Source organism: Ziziphus jujuba, chromosome 9 (genome assembly GCF_031755915.1).
Source record: "Ziziphus jujuba cultivar Dongzao chromosome 9, ASM3175591v1".
In the NCBI taxonomy this organism is placed as follows: domain Eukaryota; kingdom Viridiplantae; phylum Streptophyta; class Magnoliopsida; order Rosales; family Rhamnaceae; genus Ziziphus; species Ziziphus jujuba.
The window spans coordinates 23,840,087-23,857,646 of NC_083387.1; the positions used below are offsets into that span (position 1 = coordinate 23,840,087).

Below are 17,560 nucleotides of genomic sequence, written 5' to 3' on the forward strand. Positions count from 1 at the left end.
TGGTATATTAACAATTATATGTAAAATTATTAAAAAGATATTTTTTTTAATAATTAATTTTTATATTTAACATTTTAATACTATAATAGGGAAGATATAAACAATTTTTAACAAATCATGAGTTCTTTATAGCATTGAAATAGCATTTATAAAATATAATATCATTATAATAATTATTTTATCTATCTTAATTAATAACTAATTTCATTAAATATGTATTTTTTTAATAATAATATATTTTTAACTATTAAAGTTTGTTATAAACTGATTATGTAAAAGAAATATAATATTGATTTAATATTTTTATAATTTTAATTGTCAATAATTAATTAATTAAATTAATTAATTTTAAAATTTTAATAAAAAAATAAATTTTTTAAATAAATTTTTATCAATGTTCTATCATTTTTTATAAATTTTTATTCATATTAGATAATTTTTAATATTTTTATAAATATATTTATATTTTAAATTTTTGATATTTTTATCGATATCAAATTTAAATTTTAAACATTGGTATAGTTATATTTCAAATTGTTTATTATATTATCCTTTATACATACACATATGGATGGATGTGTCATCGTGGAATTTACATTTTCTGTTAAATATAGTGAGTTTTTCACAATTTTGTTGAACAAGAAATATCGGCTCAATTTATAAGGGGCAAGCTTTGGCTGTTGTCGAAATTAATAGGAAAATAAGTTTGTTTCTTTTGGGACATTACTGTTTCCAAGTATTTGCATCATTTTTCAAAAGTGGAAAATGTAGATCAGCGGAGAATTTGATTTTCAATATTTTGGAGAAAATTTGGTTCCCCACAGTAGATGTTAAAAAAAAAAAATTATAACAAAGTACAAAATTTGATATAGATTGTCCTTTTAGAGATCAACAAATATATTAACCCTCTAATAGAAGTGAGGAATGCAAACAAAAATAATTGCAATCATTACATAATAATTTTGCTTACCTCTATAAAAAAAGATTATTACAAAAAAAAATTTCATATTCATGGAAGAAAGATAATAATAATAATAATAAAAAAGTATATGTAGAATTTGCGTATCTAGAAGTCCCATAAATGTATACAGCTAAAAAAAATTTTAAAAAATGGCCAAACTTATTTTCTTATGGAAATACATCATTATATATATTTCAGTGCTTATTAATATCCTGGATAAGTTTTAGAAGACATTATTTTTCCACTTAAAAAGAGGAATATAATTGAAAACCATACAAGTCCGAAAAGGCTGAAACTACACAAATTACAAAAGTCAATTACGAATATGAAACATAGATTAAAAAGGAAGGAGGGGGGGGAAATCCTGAACTAAATAAGAAGATAAGAGAGTTATCATCATCATCATCATCTTATTTTTACCCAAAGTAGCGTCACATTTGTAGCAGTTTCCTTTTAGACTTTTATGAATTCATTGTAATGCTTGTCAACTTCAGAATCTGTACACATGCACCCAAAAAATAAAAATAAAAACACAAAGTAAATTATGTTTATCCATAAGCAAAGCTCCAATTCATTAAAAATTAAAACTACTTACTTTATGTCTGAAATATGGAATATGACAAAGAAAAAAGGAATTTTAATTTTTCATTCTAATTTAATTGTATCATATTAAAACATGGAAGAATTTCAAAGATACAATTATTAGCTAAAAGAGCTAATATTTTTGACTTTGGATAAGACAGCAAAACCATAAATGCCGCCCAAAAAAGACCACGAAGATAAGCTCTATTTTTATTTATTTTTTTTTTTTTTTGGGTGAATAAGAAGATAAACTCGTGAAGACATAATTGCACACAAAAAAATAAAAAATAAAACAGAATAAATTTAAATAGAATAAGAATAATAATATTAATAAGAATACCTGGACCGCATTTGATCTGGCATTTGCGATCACACCGCTGCATTTTTCTAGCTACATATTTAACATTTACAAAAACACTAATTTAGTATATTATACAGATTGCAAAATTATAAATATGTTTAAAAAAAAAAAAAAAAAAACTGAAACCAACCAAAAAAAAAAAAATTGTAGACAAGGAGTGGAAATGGTTTTTACTTATTAGACTACAATATCCAATTTTACCCAACCAGACAAGAAAAGGGTAGCAAAAATTATGATGTGGGAAAGTGAATTAAGTGAAGATGGGATCAAATTTGAGTAGGCAGTGAGGGGATCTGTGAAGTTTGTGAAATGATTATCAAAACTTACTATTGCTTTGGACGCAGCCAGTGGAGCACTGGTCATAGCAACTAGCTTCAGCCACGGAGGCTGCTGCAACGCTCTCTATGCGGCAAAACATCAAACACATGACAAGCACTGCAAATGCTATTTTCTTCAACATCCTTTTTTTCCTAGCCTCTTTTTCCTCTTTTCTTTCTTTCTGACTACGATCTTTATCCTCTCCATTTTTGTCCCATTTTATAAATGCAGTGGATGTATAAAAATGCCCATAGGATTGCCATGATACTGCAAAATTGCCACTTGATTCATTTAATGGAAACTGACCGGTCCACTTAAGCTAGCCACCAATTTTGATTCACTTTGTACTAGATTTTTGTGCCGTAAATTTTGCTACAAGTCCACTATGTTTTAGGCGGCCACCGCCTAACAATAAATTGTCACCGATTTTTATGTTAACAAAACTAAAAATAAAAAAATAAAAAATAAAAATAAAAAAATTGTCACCAATTTTTAAAATTTATGGATTAATATCTAATAATATCATTGACTATATACAAACGCTAATTTATGCTTATTTACCCAGTAAAAAAACTTTTAAATTCCATCATACCATCAAAACTATGATACATTTTTCACTTTGCCTCTAAGCTACAAATTTTCTTAAATTTTTTTCTCAGACAACTCTTCTTTTGTGTTATTCACTTATTCTAATCCACTTGTGTAATTTTATCTTGTAAATTTTAACCAAATTATTGACAAGCACTATATAGAAATAAAACACTAACATAATAAGATTTGTTTCCAATCAAAATTATTAGTAAGATTTGTTTACAAACAAAATTACATATATTATTTACTGTTCATTTATCAAATCCATTTGTTTGAAAATGTTATAGTGGAATAAAGTGACATATGAAAAACACTTTATAAGCAATGTAAGAAAATATACAGTTTAGAACGAAAAAAAAAAATATATATTATATTGGGAATGAAAATATTAACTCAAAATTTATTGACTACCATATTGTCAAATATTATCATATTCCTCAGTTTAGTGCAGGTCAGACACCCGATGGATCCAGGCCCACCTTTTAACCTCCTTGATAGCCCAAATGGGAGCTAGAGTGCATGTTCATTAGTGTTTCAAAAACGCCATAATAACTCGAAAATTACGGTTTCAATCAAAGCTAAAACAATTACCCTCCTCCAATTTAACATATATCTAAAATATATATATAAATGTTGAGTTATCCCCACATTGAGGGTAAGATCTACAATTCACCATGTTCCATTAGAATGCATCAATGTGAAACCCATATTATACCTTAGTAATATATGGTTTACCAATTCATATGCCCATTCACCCTTAATGCAATGCTATAATACTATTTGTAATCGCCCATCCAATATTTTGTTTTTTCCAAAAATACCAGCCAAATTCATTTTTAGGTCTTAAATCCACTCATATCCTATATTATAGGTATTTATAACAAATGTGAAACTTTTGACTTGGACTAGTACATAACCAAGACTCATAAGCCAAGCAATAAATTTGTTACTTACGCTTTTTGATATGATTTGTTCAAAACTTATGTTAAGTTTAAATAACACAAAAATTCACATTAAAACTTAGTTGGATTGTTAAATTTATATATGTGTACATGTTAGTCTTTAACTTGTGTTTGGTTGATGATAATAACAAGAAGGGGTATAAGAGATGAACTACTTTTTTTTTTTTTTTTTTTTTGAGAAGATAAAACTCAAAAACATGTGGATTTGAGCAATGAAGAACTAGCTTTTTTACATGGGCGAATAAATAAATAAATAAGAATCATATGACAAGCTTTTAGACATATTATCCAAAAGACAGCATTCATTTTTGTTTTGTTTTGTTTTTTTTTTTTTTTTTAAAAGAGTTGTTAAATCAAATGAATCACATAAATGCTTTAAAAAGATACCCAAATATATCAACGACCTAATGTGAATAAATTGTTTTCTTTGCTGTACCTATAAATATATATGTAATTTCTAATGGGATGTTTTATTTTAGCAAAGCTGACCTTTTATCATTGGATGGATCTATATTAGAAGACGTTAGATTAGATTTGATCTATTAAATAATTTCTCCATAATAAATAGATTTTTGTAGGGCTTGTTTACATCACAAATAAATTTACAAAAATTTGTTGTTAACCAAAAAAATAAAATATTAATTTACAATAATTTCTTACTTGTATTATTATTATTATTATTATCAATTATAAATAATGGGAGTTGGTTCCCTCAGGGTTTGATGATTGTGGTTTGTGAAAAAAGCATGATTTGTGCCCTTAACAAAATCACATTAAATTCGTCAGGGCCCATGCTTTCTCTGACCGCCGAATGCGATGACTACGATAAGAGGGACCTACTCCTTTAATCAAAGTCAAAGGCTAATCGTAGCCCTCCATCACGTCAGCAGGCTAAATTTTTTTTTAAGAAAAAAAAGAAAAAGAAAAAAATAAAGCGTTGAGAGAAAGCGTGAAAAAGATCGCTCTTCCTTGTTCCTGTCTACTCAGTCAAAATCGATTGTAACATAATGCAATACGCTTAGATACACCTTATAAAATCCCTACACCAGTTCAACTTTTTCTTTTGTATTTTATTTTTATTTTTAATAGCTTTCGATTGCTAAATATAAAAATGCACAAACCCAAGGCAGGCATGACCAGAAGCTTCAACTTTAAGGAAGCTTCGAGGGTAAAGTCGTAAAAGAGTCACGTGATGAGCCTCGTCAAAGTCAGAGACCAAAAAGCTAAAAAGGCAGAGAGAGAGAGAGAGAGTAAAATTGGTAAATCAAACGAACTGTATTATTATTGCTCTAAACACGCGCTATTATGGGCATTTCCTCTCCTTGATGTAGGTCCCACTGTATGGTAAGAAACTAATAAATAAAAATAACAATTATATATATATATATATTTTTTTTTTTGTTGGCAGGTATGAAAATTTAATAAATTTCTGATATTACTATAAATCGGCCATTTTTATGGCATATGGATAATAATATTATTTCTTACTTTTTACGGACTTTAATAAATACATTTATGTAAAACATTAACGTATTAACATAGATCACAAATATAGTTTTCTATTTATTTATTTATGATGATTATTATTGCAGGTGTGGAAAGTGGATTTGATGGACAGTCCTTTAAAAGGATATAAAATGTTTTATTTGGTATGTGAATTTAATACAATATTTTCTTCAATTTTTTGTTCCTTTTGGATTCCAAAAATGGCAATTTCCTCGAGAAAATAACAGTTTATTTACTAGATTTTCTCCATAGAAACTCTTTTTCAATCTTATTTAGCATTCCTCTTAAAATACTACTTTAGCTTTTAAATGTTTAAGTAGGCCTTTTTTGGGGGAAAAAAAAAATTGTCTCTAAAAAAGTGTATAACTAAAACCTGTGATACGTACCAATTCTGAATAAACAGAAGCTGAGACACAAATTATGCTAAAAAGTATTGCAAAGTGAATAAATGCTTTTTTTTTTTTTTGTTTGCATTGAAAAGTACGTAATATTTGCCTTAAAATTCAAAATTTGGTTTTTTTCACCAGAAACCGTTCAATTAGCTTTCACTTGACAATAAATTTTTTATTTTGTGGTAGGTATGGGTTTTTTTTTTTTTTTTTTGGGGGTAAATTTTTGGAGTCATGAATTGTATACCATACAAAACATTGCATACATAATTGTACTTTTACTACACTCATCTTCCCACAAAATCTGATACAACTTTATAGGGGTAAAATAAAGGATATAATTGCTACCCTTTTGATTCCATTACCTACGTTAAAAGAGGGGAAAAAGAAGAAGTTTTTTTTATTAAAACAAAAAATGAAAGCAAAAGAAAAGTTAAAGAAAGTAAAGTATAGTTCAGGTGTCACATGGGAGAATCCAGACTGAGGACCAGAGGAATTAAACCAAAGTAAGTGTTAAAAACCCAAATCCAGCAGAATCTCTCTCTTTCATTTAGTCACATAAACAAAAGCAAATACAATTACCCAAAAAAAAAAAAACAAAACAAAAGGTCAAACACCCATTTGGTCATCACCTTCTGTAACTGGGAATATAAAATTCCATTACCAAACTATAAGAAAAAACCCAAATTTGAATAAAATAACTCATAAAACATATAATATAAATATATATTATTTTTCCCTTTTTCCTTCTGGTTCTGTGAACTTAATTTAATGTGGCCTTGGAGTCCGGATGTGTGAGAGAGTGAGAGAGAGAGAGAGAGAGAGAGAGAGAGAGAGAGAAAGGGAAGACAACCAAGCCCAAAAGGTAAAGGGAGTGATAATGAGAAGAGGGTGTTGCAATTTCTGACCTGAGCTCCTTTATTTTTGTTTTTCCTTTTTGCTCTGCTTCATCTCTCCTGTGATGAGGTAAACAGGGAAGAGAAAAAGAAGAGAAAAGAAGGATTTTCGGCTGATTGTTTTGAAGATGTTTTAGTAGCTGCTATTGTTTTGAGGTATAGATCTATTTGTTTGGGTTTCTTATTTTTGTTTAATTTAAACCATTTTTGAAGGTGTTTTCCTTTAGCATCTTGGGTTTTTTCCATCTGGGTTTTCTGGGAAAATGTCCTAGAAAATCTAGGGTTGTTAAGGGTCCTCACAATATTGTGTCTTTTCTTTTTTATTTTTTTTATATGGTTTTGATTATTTCATGCAGATCTTTTAGCAGTTGTGATTTAGCAACTTGTTTGTGATCGGATTAAGTAATCTGGGTTTTTGGGGTTGTTGACTTTTGGTCAATAGGTTAGTCTTTGTCCAGCTTATGTTATTTATTGATTCTAACGGCTGAGCCCTTTTTTATTTTTTATTTTTCACATTTATACACTCTCTGATGATTTGACCGGGAATTAGTTAGCTTGTGGTTGCAAGTCTACAATTCTTGTAAAAAAATATTGAGAGATAAAAGTTAGGGCCATATTTTTTGGTTCTTGGAGATTATAGAAAAGGGGGAAAAATTTATGAACAGCATGTCTGAATTCTAAGCCTGCTTATGCGGTTGACATGTATAATTTAATTATTATTCCTTTTTCTGAGTTGGGAATTTGAAATGTAGTGGATTTCTGTGGAAGTGCGTCTTTATAAGTTTGATCTCTCCCCCACTCTCTGTATTTTTTTAAGATGTGGGTTTTCCTTTTTATAATTTTTGTTTTATTATTACTATTCTTTTTTTGTTTTTGTTTTGGAATGAAAAAAAAATTGTTGACTGGATTATTTTCTTTTGATTGAGAATGAAGTCAAAATGTTTTGTGAATTGAACCTGTAAATTTTCTCGGCGTCTTCAATATGCTGTTGGGTACATAGAGAATCAAGTTTAGAGTCTAATACTATGGGTTCCAAGGATATTCTTTGTTTTTAGGAGTATGTTACCTAATAAACCTAATATATCCTCTTTTCCTGGCCCGAAATGAGGTTCAAGAAATATTTCATAAACAAATAAAGTTTGGCCCTTTATGCTACTTTATTGTCCATGTGAATGTTCTCCTTTTATGCTTGCTTCTTTTCTTTCTTTCTTTTCACTTTTGGGTTCTTTTATATTTTCTTATATCTTTTGTTCATAATTAATATATTCTTGTTGGCCACTTGGCTACTTTCTCTGTATTGGCAGCCATTTGCGCAAAGCTAAGTGGAATGTGATTTTTCAGAAGATTTTCAGGAGTTATATAATTGCACTGCTATTGGTATCCACCTGTAAAATGTCGTTTCGTAGCATTGTCCGTGACGTAAGGGATGGTTTCGGGAGTTTATCTAGACGTGGTTTTGAAGTCAGGCTGACTGGCCATCACAGAGGGAAGTCTCAGGGATCCATAAATGATTCGCATGACCAGCCTCTTGTGGTTCAGAACAGTTGTTGGGCTAGCCTCCCTCCAGAACTTTTGTATGATGTAATCAGGAGACTGGAGGAGAGTGAAAGTACGTGGCCTGCACGAAAGGACGTTGTTGCATGTGCCTCTGTTTGTCATTCGTGGAGAATTATGTGTAAAGAAATCGTTAAGGCTCCAGAGATTAGTGGAAAACTTACATTCCCAGTGTCATTGAAACAGGTTTTCAGTCTTTTTGGTTCATCAGTGTGTTTTGTAGTTGAGTTTTATAGAATAAATTTCCAAGTTTGTAACCAAGTAGGAGTTTCAAAGATTCTGCATATAATGCATTGCATCGGGGAGAAAACTAACTAATCTTATCTGTTTGACTTTCCAGCCAGGGCCACGTGACGCAACCATTCAGTGCTTCATTAAAAGGGATAAATCTAATTTGACATACCGCCTCTTTCTATCTCTTAGCCCGTGTAAGTATATTTCCAGTTATTTGGCTGTATTTGGTATGCTGCACGCTGTTCCTTGCATAATATGAATAATCACATATTTGATGTATAAATTTAATATGCGACTTTATTTTATTTAATATGTGAGAGAATAAAGGGGGAAGCACATTAATCCTATCCTTCCTTTTCCCTTCCCACTTTGCCGAACAACTAAGTAGGTGAACAAACCCCCTTCCTTAAGGTCGACTATTACTAACTCTCCCTTTCCCCTGCTTTTTGGTCCTTAGACAATGTTTTAGCATTGCATAATTGTATTTTGACATCCTGTACTTGTAGAATTTCCTCAATTCTTCTTCTTCTTCTTCTTCTCCTTTTTTTTTTTTTTTTTTTTTGTTTTGGTGGAAAAAGTTGCTGTGAAGCTGTAACTGAAAGAAAATATTTGAAAAATATTGCATCTATTTGTTTAGTAAAGACCAAAATTAAGCAAGTCATATACCTAGTTGTCCTCTATGAAGTTGTACTCGATGGATCCCCAAGGTTGCAAAACCACTATGCTAGAAACTATAAAATACATTTAGCAGCCCTATATCATATGGTGCTTACTTTTAGCCTTACCACAATGGAGATAGCATTCGGTCAGAGGAGAAGAGGAAGCATTTACAACTATCTTTGCCTTCTAAATTTTAGTGTTATATATCTTCCTTTTTTTTTTTGAATATATATATATATATATAACTGATTATCAGATTTCCTATTTCTGGACATGAAGATTCTTGTTAGCAATTATTAAATTTCTCAAAGATCCTTCAGAGGTCTCTAGAATGTTGTCTAAGCTTCCCTAGTAGCAATGTTTCTGAGAACAGAATTCATGATGTTATTTCTTAACAACACAGTTCAAAACTCCCTTCGATATGCTCTCTCTCTCTCTCTCTCTCTCTCTCGAAATTGAAGTTGTTACTTGTTAACACTGATTTTCCGTGGCTGTGAAAGTTTTCTTTGTATTAATCTGTGTTTGAGGAAAAATATTTAATATTTTATTTAGGTTGCTTGCAAAAGAAAAGGTCTTGCAATGCTGTAATTGATCAAAATTTAATAGAGCAGAGCAAAAGGTCTTGCAATGCTGTAATTGATTAAAATTTAATAGAGCAGAAGTATGGAAATGGAAACATGATTTAGATATGCAATTTTATGTTGTGTTGTTGAAAAACAAGTTTCTGGACAATATTGCATTTCTTTTTAGTGACTTCTGGACAATTTATATGGGTTAGTGAAAGCTCTTGATAGGTCTCTGAGTGAGTATGGCTCATTTCCTATGTGGTCTAACACACTAAATTTTAAGTCAAAGAAGGTCCATACAACACGAAAATCTGAGATTATTTTTTTTTGATCCTTTTACCTAGTGGGTGTTGTCATTTATAATTAAATTTGAGTTGCAATCTTAATTAAATTCATACCATTTCTGTGTCATGGGGTTTCCTCCTTTCTTGGTTTGCCAACCAACAAATTTGAATTTAACAAATAAAGGAAGAAAAAGTAAAAACCAATATGCGACGGATTAAAAATCTAACATTGAATATTGTTACCATGTGAATTTTTCCCACGTGCCTGCTAGGTTGAAATGCTTGCCTTAATTTTGCTTTCCAATTTTGCAGCTTTGCTTGTTGAAAATGGAAAGTTCCTTCTTTCTGCAAAGAGAACCAGAAGGACTACCTGTACAGAGTATGTGATCTCTATGGATGCTGACAATATTTCAAGATCAAGTAGCACTTATATTGGAAAGCTCAGGTAAGAACATAATCTGAGAAAATTTAGAACTTATCTATCTAATATATGTAAAAACACAGAGTCTACCATATCCACATCGTGCACTATACAAGCACGTTGTTTTCTCAATTCTGTAACCAGTGTTGTAGGGTAATATTAGACTTGGTAAAGTCATCTATATTGATTCATCCAAAAACTTCAAATGAGAGTTTATTTTCAACAAAGTCAATGTTCTTAACCAGACAAAATGACTAGTTACGTAGAATCCTCTTATTGAAAGAGAATTTAAATTTCCAGGCACAAACAAGCCTCCCCCTCTTAACAGAATGAATAATGTGTACATGTTATAGTAAAGCACTAAGGCTTATCTTTATTCCTTCTTTATTAGCCAAGGGTATAGTTGAAAAGTTTGTGGAGTGAATTTTTGAAGTTTGATGGATGGAGTTGAAAATTTTTGTGGAGAATATGTTATTTATCCTCTTACTTGAGGTGTCTCCGGTTTTATTTTTATTTGTTTATTTTTTCTCCCCAAATGTTCCTAGAAATCATGGTGTTCCTGAAGTATGAACTTTGTTTCATCCTGAACTATGAACTTTTTTTGATGTTCCAGATCAAACTTTCTTGGCACAAAATTCATTGTATATGATACACAGCCTACATATACTTCTGTGCCTGTTCCTTCTCAAGGGCGAACCAGCCGTAGATTTTATTCCAAAAAGGTCTCCCCTAAAGTTCCAAGCGGCAGCTATAATATTGCGCAGATAGCATACGAATTAAATGTGTTGGGGACACGTGGCCCGAGAAGGATGCACTGTGCCATGCATTCAATCCCAGCATCAGCTCTTGATGCAGGTGGTACTGTCCCTGGTCAACCTGAGCTACTTCCTCGCTCACTAGAGGACTCATTTCGAAGTATCTCTTTCTCAAAGTCACTAGATCACTCCATTGAGTTCAGCAGTGCAAGGTTTTCAGAAATTGCTGGGCCTCGAGATGATGATGAGGACGGAAAGGTAAGACCCCTGGTTCTGAAAAACAAGCCACCAAGATGGCATGAACAATTACAGTGCTGGTGTCTGAACTTCCGGGGGCGGGTCACTGTTGCTTCTGTTAAGAACTTCCAGTTAATTGCTGCCACCCAGCCAGCTGCTGGTGCACCGACACCATCTCAGCCGGCTCCACCAGAGCATGACAAGATAATTCTGCAGTTTGGCAAGATTGGTAAAGATATGTTCACCATGGATTATCGATATCCATTGTCAGCATTTCAGGCTTTTGCTATCTGCTTGAGCAGCTTTGACACCAAATTGGCTTGTGAATAGAAAAAAGAACAGATAAACAGAAACAAAAAGAAGAAGATAAACTAAGGTGATGAGCAGCAAAAAAGTAATGCCGATTGTGCCTTTTTATTAACTTTCTTTTTTTTTTTTTTTTTTTTTGTCCTCTTCGATGGTTACTCATGTTCTGTTCTTTAAAATCTGCTGTGATCTTTTGGGTTAGCGTTGGTAAGATAGGAAATTTGTAGTGTTAATTCTGTTGTAAAAACTCAATTGTAACTAGAACGCACAGCCCTTGTAATAGGGCTTAACAGCCTTCGAACTTGAATCATCTTTGTTGAGATTTATTTCTCTCAATTCATGAATTATCACTTATGGTCTATAACTTCATGTTGCTAGGCCTTGTTTGATTGATGCATTTTGGTGGTTGCTTTGCTGGTATTTAAAACTCTGGAGAGTTGTATATCTTTCTAAACATAGTAGCTTCTGTATTTTCCAGCTCAAGCCAAAAAGGTTAAGAAAGCCTTGATTTTATATATCTTGCTTCAAGCCAGCTACTGTGATAAAAGGATGGTAATTGGAATAAAAATTGATTGCTTATTTAAAGAGATTGTATGGCAATGTTTTACTTTTTCTTGTAATAGTAGATATGTTTGTCACATTTCACATTTACAGATAACAAGAAAATATTATAAAGTGCAAGAAAATTATCAGAAACTGTTTTTTTGAAAGCACCCAGATTGCCTGCGCTAAATACAACGAACAATGCAAAAAAAAAAAAAAAAAAAAAAAAAAAAAAAAAAAAAAATTGGTTATACACTTTAGCAACGATCACAAGCATATATGGCAATTTATTATTAATTAAAATTATCATTTTGCTTTTATTTTAATAAATGGATTATTTTCCAACTAACTTCTAGATATTGTTCATTTTGTAAAATCTCAAAAGAATAAAAAAGAACAATGTTCATTTCGTGCGCAACTTTGCAGTAACCGTCAAACCCCCCCCCCCCCCCCCCCCAAAAAAAAAAAAAACCCAGGACGTTTCCTAAATTTGGAATAAATCTATAGGTCCAAAGTTGGGATAAGGGGTTGAAAGATCTAAAACTGGAAAGTCATTTTAAAATTTTTATGAAAATGGACGAATAATCTAAACTAAATATAATAATGATCTAAAAGTATCCATGAAACATAGTCTTAAAAAATAGATTGTTCGGTGTATTCGTTCCAATTCAGTGATTTAATTTGGTAAAAATATGAGAAAAGGCTGGGAGTACCGTCTTCGTAAACATAAATCTTTATCTATTGTTTTTCACAAAAAAAATTCTTTTCCCCCATCGTCGAAGAAAGGGTTTATCTTTAATTTAATAAAAAAATTTCTATTAAAAAAAAAAATAGTGTATATACCTATCCAAAAATCGAATATGAATAACTCATTATTCACTTGGTTTCTGAACCATAATCGTTATGTAGGAGAGATGGCCAAATACGGTTAACCAACATGTTAACTAATCGATTACGATAAATTGGATCGGATTTTGCAGTTTTTTCTTCTGCAGTATCTCGACGTGACATGAGTGTGAATATAATAATATATAAACAAGATATAATAATATATAAAATAAAAATATAATTATAAAAATGATAATTAAAATATATAATATAAAAAATACAAAAATACACCAATCCTAAGGATCCATAGAATTAATTGTGGATCCAACACAACAATAGAAACATTTAAGTTGTTTCGCCTTATATTTTGTATTTAAGATCTTATCTTGTATATCTAGATAGGTCTGTATCTATCAAAGATTGATAAAATCTTTGTATTCGGCTCAATCCTTTTACTAAAAGATTGGGCCGAGTTTAATTTCAATTACAATTAAGAGAATGAACAGTAAGTAATTACTGGATTACAAAGTATCCATTGCTTCGAATTCAAATTTGATCTCCTTCCATACTTCACAAGTAGCAGCTAGTTCAGGACTCCATTTACTAGCCTCACGGATAATTTCATTACCTTCACAAGCAAGATCATGTCCCTCATTACGAGCTTGTACACATGCTTCTAGAGCTACTCGATTAGCTACGGCATCGGGCGCATTTCCCCAAGGGTGTCCTAAAGTTCCTCCGCCGAACTGTAGTACGGAATCATCTCCAAAGATCTCGGTCAGAGCGGGCATATGCCAAACATGAATACGCTACCTGTAATAGCTATTGAGATTTATCCATATTTCGTTTCCTCACTATCAGTTGATAAAGTCGAAGCTATTCTATCTAATTTTTTTATTGATAGTTTTCTGTAGTAAACAAATCAAAACATCAAACAGAAATCCTATGATTGTGAAAACCGTTCGTTGTAAAAAAATTTTTTTTTTTTTCTTCTTGTAAGTTTAACTAACTAAAATAAAAAAATGAATTGGAATTCTATTTTAACCAGATATGTAAGCCATTGAGAAACCTTTGAATCATGTAATGTAAATGATTCAAAGGTTTCTCAATGGCTTACACGAAGTTTTCTTATATATATATATATGCTTACGTTGTTCGGTTTGTATTCATCAAGCCCTTTCTTCAATTCAATTCGATATTGATGTAAATAAACCATAACTATGCAACCCTATTCCTAATAGATTAACTCCAAAATAGCATATCCAAATTATAAGAATCCCATCGAGGCCACAAAAAAAAAAAAAAAAAAAGATAGTTCATAAATTTATAAAATTTTTTTGTCTCCAAAATTGATATAAATGATTGTTGCATATTTAAGAAGGGTACTTTGGGAATTCAGAAAAAAGTGTACTTTTGGAAATTTTGAAATTATTTAGAGTATAAATGTTGAAAAAGGGCTCCTAAGAATTTTTATTTTTATTTTTTAAAACAAAAAAAGGATATCATGTTAGAGGGGAGGTCTGTGTAGATTTTTTTTTTCAATTTTCAAGGACAAAAAAAGAAAAAGAAAATTAGAGGGTGTTAATATTTTGAGTCCACAAGAGTTCCTTTTATTAATATTGTCAAAAAACAAAAAATAATATGCGAATAAACTAATGCATTTTTGCATTAAAAGAATATATGATAAAATTTAAAGTTAGAGAAAATAGCAAGGGCATTGGGTGTAAATTAGAAATATGCCAACTAGAAAGCCCTAAAGTGCAAAATAATAAAAAGAAAGCAATGTCCTGCTGCTGTTGTTTTTGGTGTTTTGGTTAAAGAGTTTGATATTTTATTTATTAATTATAACTTGGCGTGGTTTTCGGTCTTGGAATTTGGGGTAACCAAGCGAGGGACTCTCAGGTCCTTCGCCAGGTTTCAAGATCCCGTGTTTATATTTGATTCCTTTAACACATGTTTACCCTTGCTCTCTACAACACTATTCTTTGAGACCTACATTCCTCCCAACCAAGGTACTTTTCCTTCTTCTTCTTCTTCTTCTTTTTTATTTTTTAATTTTTTTTAATTTTTTCTATATATTTAGTTTTTCATTGCCCTACATTTCCTTCATTTCATTAATTGTCTCTCAGTTTCGAGAATTTTTGTGATCTGGGCATTCATCATCATCAATGGATGAGGTGTCTGGATCGAACAAGTTGCTACTTTCCTCGTAGCTAGGTAAATCTTTGGGTTGAATAAAAAGTTGGGGTTTTCATAATTTTTCTGATTTTTGTTGTTGGGTTTTCATATTTGTGAAATTGGTGAAATTCTGTGAGTTGGGTTGTTGCTGGAATACAAAAAAATTGTGAATTTGGTGCTGTTTGAAAATTTTTTTTTTTCTTTTTTTTGGGTTTTTTGTGCTGATAAAGAACATGAATTATAATTTGTAGGTGGGCATCGGAATGTTGAGAGAATTTGGGGTTTGGATTGATGAATTCGGCTGAACCACAGATGGGTTTCTATTGATTTTTTTTTTTTTAAAGATTGTGTTTTTTTTAATCTTTGATTGTCCTGAGGATTTTGTTTCAGAAATCTTTTTGAACAATGCCCTCTACGGACAATTCGGGTTCTTCCTCTCCTCTGGCGTCAATTGGTCGAACCCTTCGGAGTCGTAGACGAGAACGAGAACATTCTCATTCTCATTCTCATTCCACTGACTCTAATCACGAGTCTAGTGCTCTGGATTCAGAGCTCGAGTCCTTCCAACAACAAGTTGCAGAGCGATTTCAGGACCTCTCTGCTGTTAGTGCCGATGAATTATTGTCAATATCATGGATTCGAAAGCTTCTTGATATGTTTGTTGGTTGCCTTGAGGATTTCAAGGTTATTCTGTTGAAAAACAAAGGGCAGACCTCAAAATCACCATTGGACCGCTTCATTGATGACTTCTTTGAAAGAAGTGTGAAAGCTCTTGATATTTGTAATGCTGCTCGAGATGCCATTGAGAAAATCAGGTTATGGCAGAAGCATTTGGACATTGTTCTGAGTGCCTTGGAAAATCGCCAAAGGGCATTGAGTGAGGGCCAATTCCGTCGAGCCAGAAAGGCTCTGATGGATTTGGCACTCATGATGCTTGAAGAGAGAGACTCTGGTTCAATTTTCTCCAACCGAAATCGATCTTTTGGCCGCCATCATTCAAAGAAGGATCAACACCAGAGTTCATCAGGGCATTCTCGTTCTCTCTCCTGGAGTGTTTCCCATTCTTGGTCTGCTGCTAAGCAACTCCAATCCATTTCTAACAACTTGATACCACCCCGTGCAAGCGATGTTGCAGCTACAAATGGGCTTGCAATCCCGATTTTCACTATAAGCTCTGTGCTCATGTTTGTTTTGTGGGCTCTTGTTGCTGCAATCCCTTGCCAGGATCGTGGTCTCAATGTCCATTTCACAATCCCACGGAATTTCTCATGGGGAACTCCATTTCTGTCACTTTACAATAGGATCTTGGAGGAGTCAAAGAAGCGGGAAAACCGGAATGCTAATGGGTTGTTGAAGGAGATTTGTCAGGTGGAGAGATGCACAAGGCATATGACAGACTTGGTGGATTCAGCTCAGTTCCCATTGACAGAGGAGCAGAGAATGGAGGTTGAACAAGGAGTTCAGGAGTTAACAACAGTTTGCGATACATTTAGGAATGAGTTGGATCCACTGGAGCGCCAAATCAGAGAAGTTTTCCGTAAGATCATGAATTGTCGAACAGACGGTCTTGACATACTGAGTAAGCCAAATGATATCGAATAACCGAGTTTTTATAAAGTTCTAGTGAGTATCAAAGTGTATTATTTCTGCGTATATGAATTTTTTTTTTTTTGGTCATTTAGCCAGCCTTCTGCAAGGAGAAGGCTTTATATGGTCAGCCAGTATAAAAGAAAACTAAGCAGGCAATTATTTTTCTTGTATTTATCTCTATACTTTCTGTAAGCAAAATAGTATTCAAATTGGATCTTTTTGTTGATTGGTGCTGCTCTCCGTCCTCTTTTTTATGTTCTTATGTTTGTTGTTATTTGTCAGAGATTTGTGCTTATTTCAAATACCTTATATCATGTATTATTTTTAGTCACTCATTTTGTTGTAATATTTTAAGTTTACGTGGCAATTCTCTGATAACATAATTTGTTAGAAAAGGGTGAAACAAACTGTGCTTTTCTTGGAAGGTTATGGCCCTACTGATTCATTTTGGTTCTACTATGAATCTGTTTGTGAGGGTTAAAATCAGCTTACCTTGGTTGCATTTTTTTGTTTTTTTTGGGGTTGCATATTCATTCATATGGTTGGGATCTCCTGTATCATGAATATAATATGTCTTTATTTATTTGTTCACTTATTCATTTGAGACTCTGTAAAAAGTGACATAATAATATTCCTCTGGTGTCTATTATTTGGACCCATAAATGGTATAATTTTTTCACAGGAGTTTCTCGTTTAAACAATTTCGGGCTCCTTGGAAATCTTCGTGGTTTAAACCTCGATCCTCTGCTTGTGTATATGTTTGTTCCGTCTACACTTCAAATATATTAACATGTGTTTATTTTAAATTTTTTTTATCTTTTAAATTTTTTATTGATAA

General features: G+C 31.9%; 3 protein-coding genes across 6 annotated transcripts; 2 read left to right on the forward strand and 1 right to left on the reverse strand.

The window, feature by feature from the left end:
* Nucleotides 1-1,120: 1,120 nt before the first annotated feature.
* Nucleotides 1,121-2,419, reverse strand: LOC112490254 (uncharacterized). The gene is made up of 3 exons (XM_025069843.3): nt 2,232-2,419; nt 1,884-1,934; nt 1,121-1,458 (listed from the first exon to the last, which is right to left on the reverse strand). Exons 1-3 carry the CDS (start codon nt 2,362-2,364, stop codon nt 1,415-1,417), a joined length of 228 nt encoding a protein of 75 aa, XP_024925611.2. The 5' UTR covers nt 2,365-2,419; the 3' UTR covers nt 1,121-1,414.
* Nucleotides 2,420-6,261: 3,842 nt separating this feature from the next.
* LOC107406893 (tubby-like F-box protein 8) lies at nt 6,262-11,980 on the forward strand. Of its 3 annotated transcripts, XM_048480601.2 has the most exons (6): nt 6,262-6,722; nt 6,923-7,008; nt 7,871-8,306; nt 8,461-8,548; nt 10,177-10,309; nt 10,899-11,980. In XM_048480601.2, the coding sequence occupies exons 3-6, from the start codon at nt 7,959-7,961 to the stop codon at nt 11,605-11,607; spliced, it is 1,278 nt and encodes a 425-aa protein (XP_048336558.1). In that variant the 5' UTR covers nt 6,262-6,722; nt 6,923-7,008; nt 7,871-7,958; the 3' UTR covers nt 11,608-11,980. The 3 variants fall into 3 exon arrangements, with proteins under 3 accessions (XP_048336558.1, XP_048336559.1, XP_048336557.1); XM_048480602.2 differs by lacking the exon at nt 6,923-7,008 and having other exon boundaries at nt 7,908-8,306; XM_048480600.2 differs by lacking the exon at nt 6,923-7,008 and having other exon boundaries at nt 6,264-6,722.
* A 2,800-nt stretch (nt 11,981-14,780) lies between these two features.
* Nucleotides 14,781-16,959, forward strand: LOC107406894 (protein BYPASS1-LIKE). 2 transcript variants are annotated; one of them, XM_016014114.4, is made up of 3 exons: nt 14,781-14,966; nt 15,084-15,171; nt 15,384-16,959. In XM_016014114.4, the coding sequence occupies exon 3, from the start codon at nt 15,538-15,540 to the stop codon at nt 16,732-16,734; it is 1,197 nt and encodes a 398-aa protein (XP_015869600.3). In that variant the 5' UTR covers nt 14,781-14,966; nt 15,084-15,171; nt 15,384-15,537; the 3' UTR covers nt 16,735-16,959. The 2 variants fall into 2 exon arrangements, with proteins under 2 accessions (XP_015869600.3, XP_015869599.3); XM_016014113.4 differs by lacking the exon at nt 15,084-15,171.
* Nucleotides 16,960-17,560: the final 601 nt, after the last annotated feature.

What these genes read in the sequence shown, in the direction of transcription:
- LOC107406894 (XM_016014114.4), top strand. Translation starts at nt 15,538, where the DNA reads ATGCCCTCTACGGACAATTCGGGTTCTTCCTCTCCTCTGGCGTCAATT.
- LOC107406893 (XM_048480601.2), top strand. Translation starts at nt 7,959, where the DNA reads ATGTCGTTTCGTAGCATTGTCCGTGACGTAAGGGATGGTTTCGGGAGT. An exon ending in CTTTCTATCTCTTAGCCCGT is followed by an intron (nt 8,549 to 10,176) that starts GTAAGTATATTT and finishes CCAATTTTGCAG; the next exon opens with CTTTGCTTGTTGAAAATGGA. An exon ending in ACTTATATTGGAAAGCTCAG is followed by an intron (nt 10,310 to 10,898) that starts GTAAGAACATAA and finishes TTGATGTTCCAG; the next exon opens with ATCAAACTTTCTTGGCACAA.
- LOC112490254 (XM_025069843.3), bottom strand. Translation starts at nt 2,364, where the DNA reads ATGTTGAAGAAAATAGCATTTGCAGTGCTTGTCATGTGTTTGATGTTT. An exon ending in TGGCTGCGTCCAAAGCAATA is followed by an intron (nt 1,935 to 2,231) that starts GTAAGTTTTGAT and finishes TTAAATATGTAG; the next exon opens with CTAGAAAAATGCAGCGGTGT. An exon ending in CCAGATCAAATGCGGTCCAG is followed by an intron (nt 1,459 to 1,883) that starts GTATTCTTATTA and finishes GCATGTGTACAG; the next exon opens with ATTCTGAAGTTGACAAGCAT.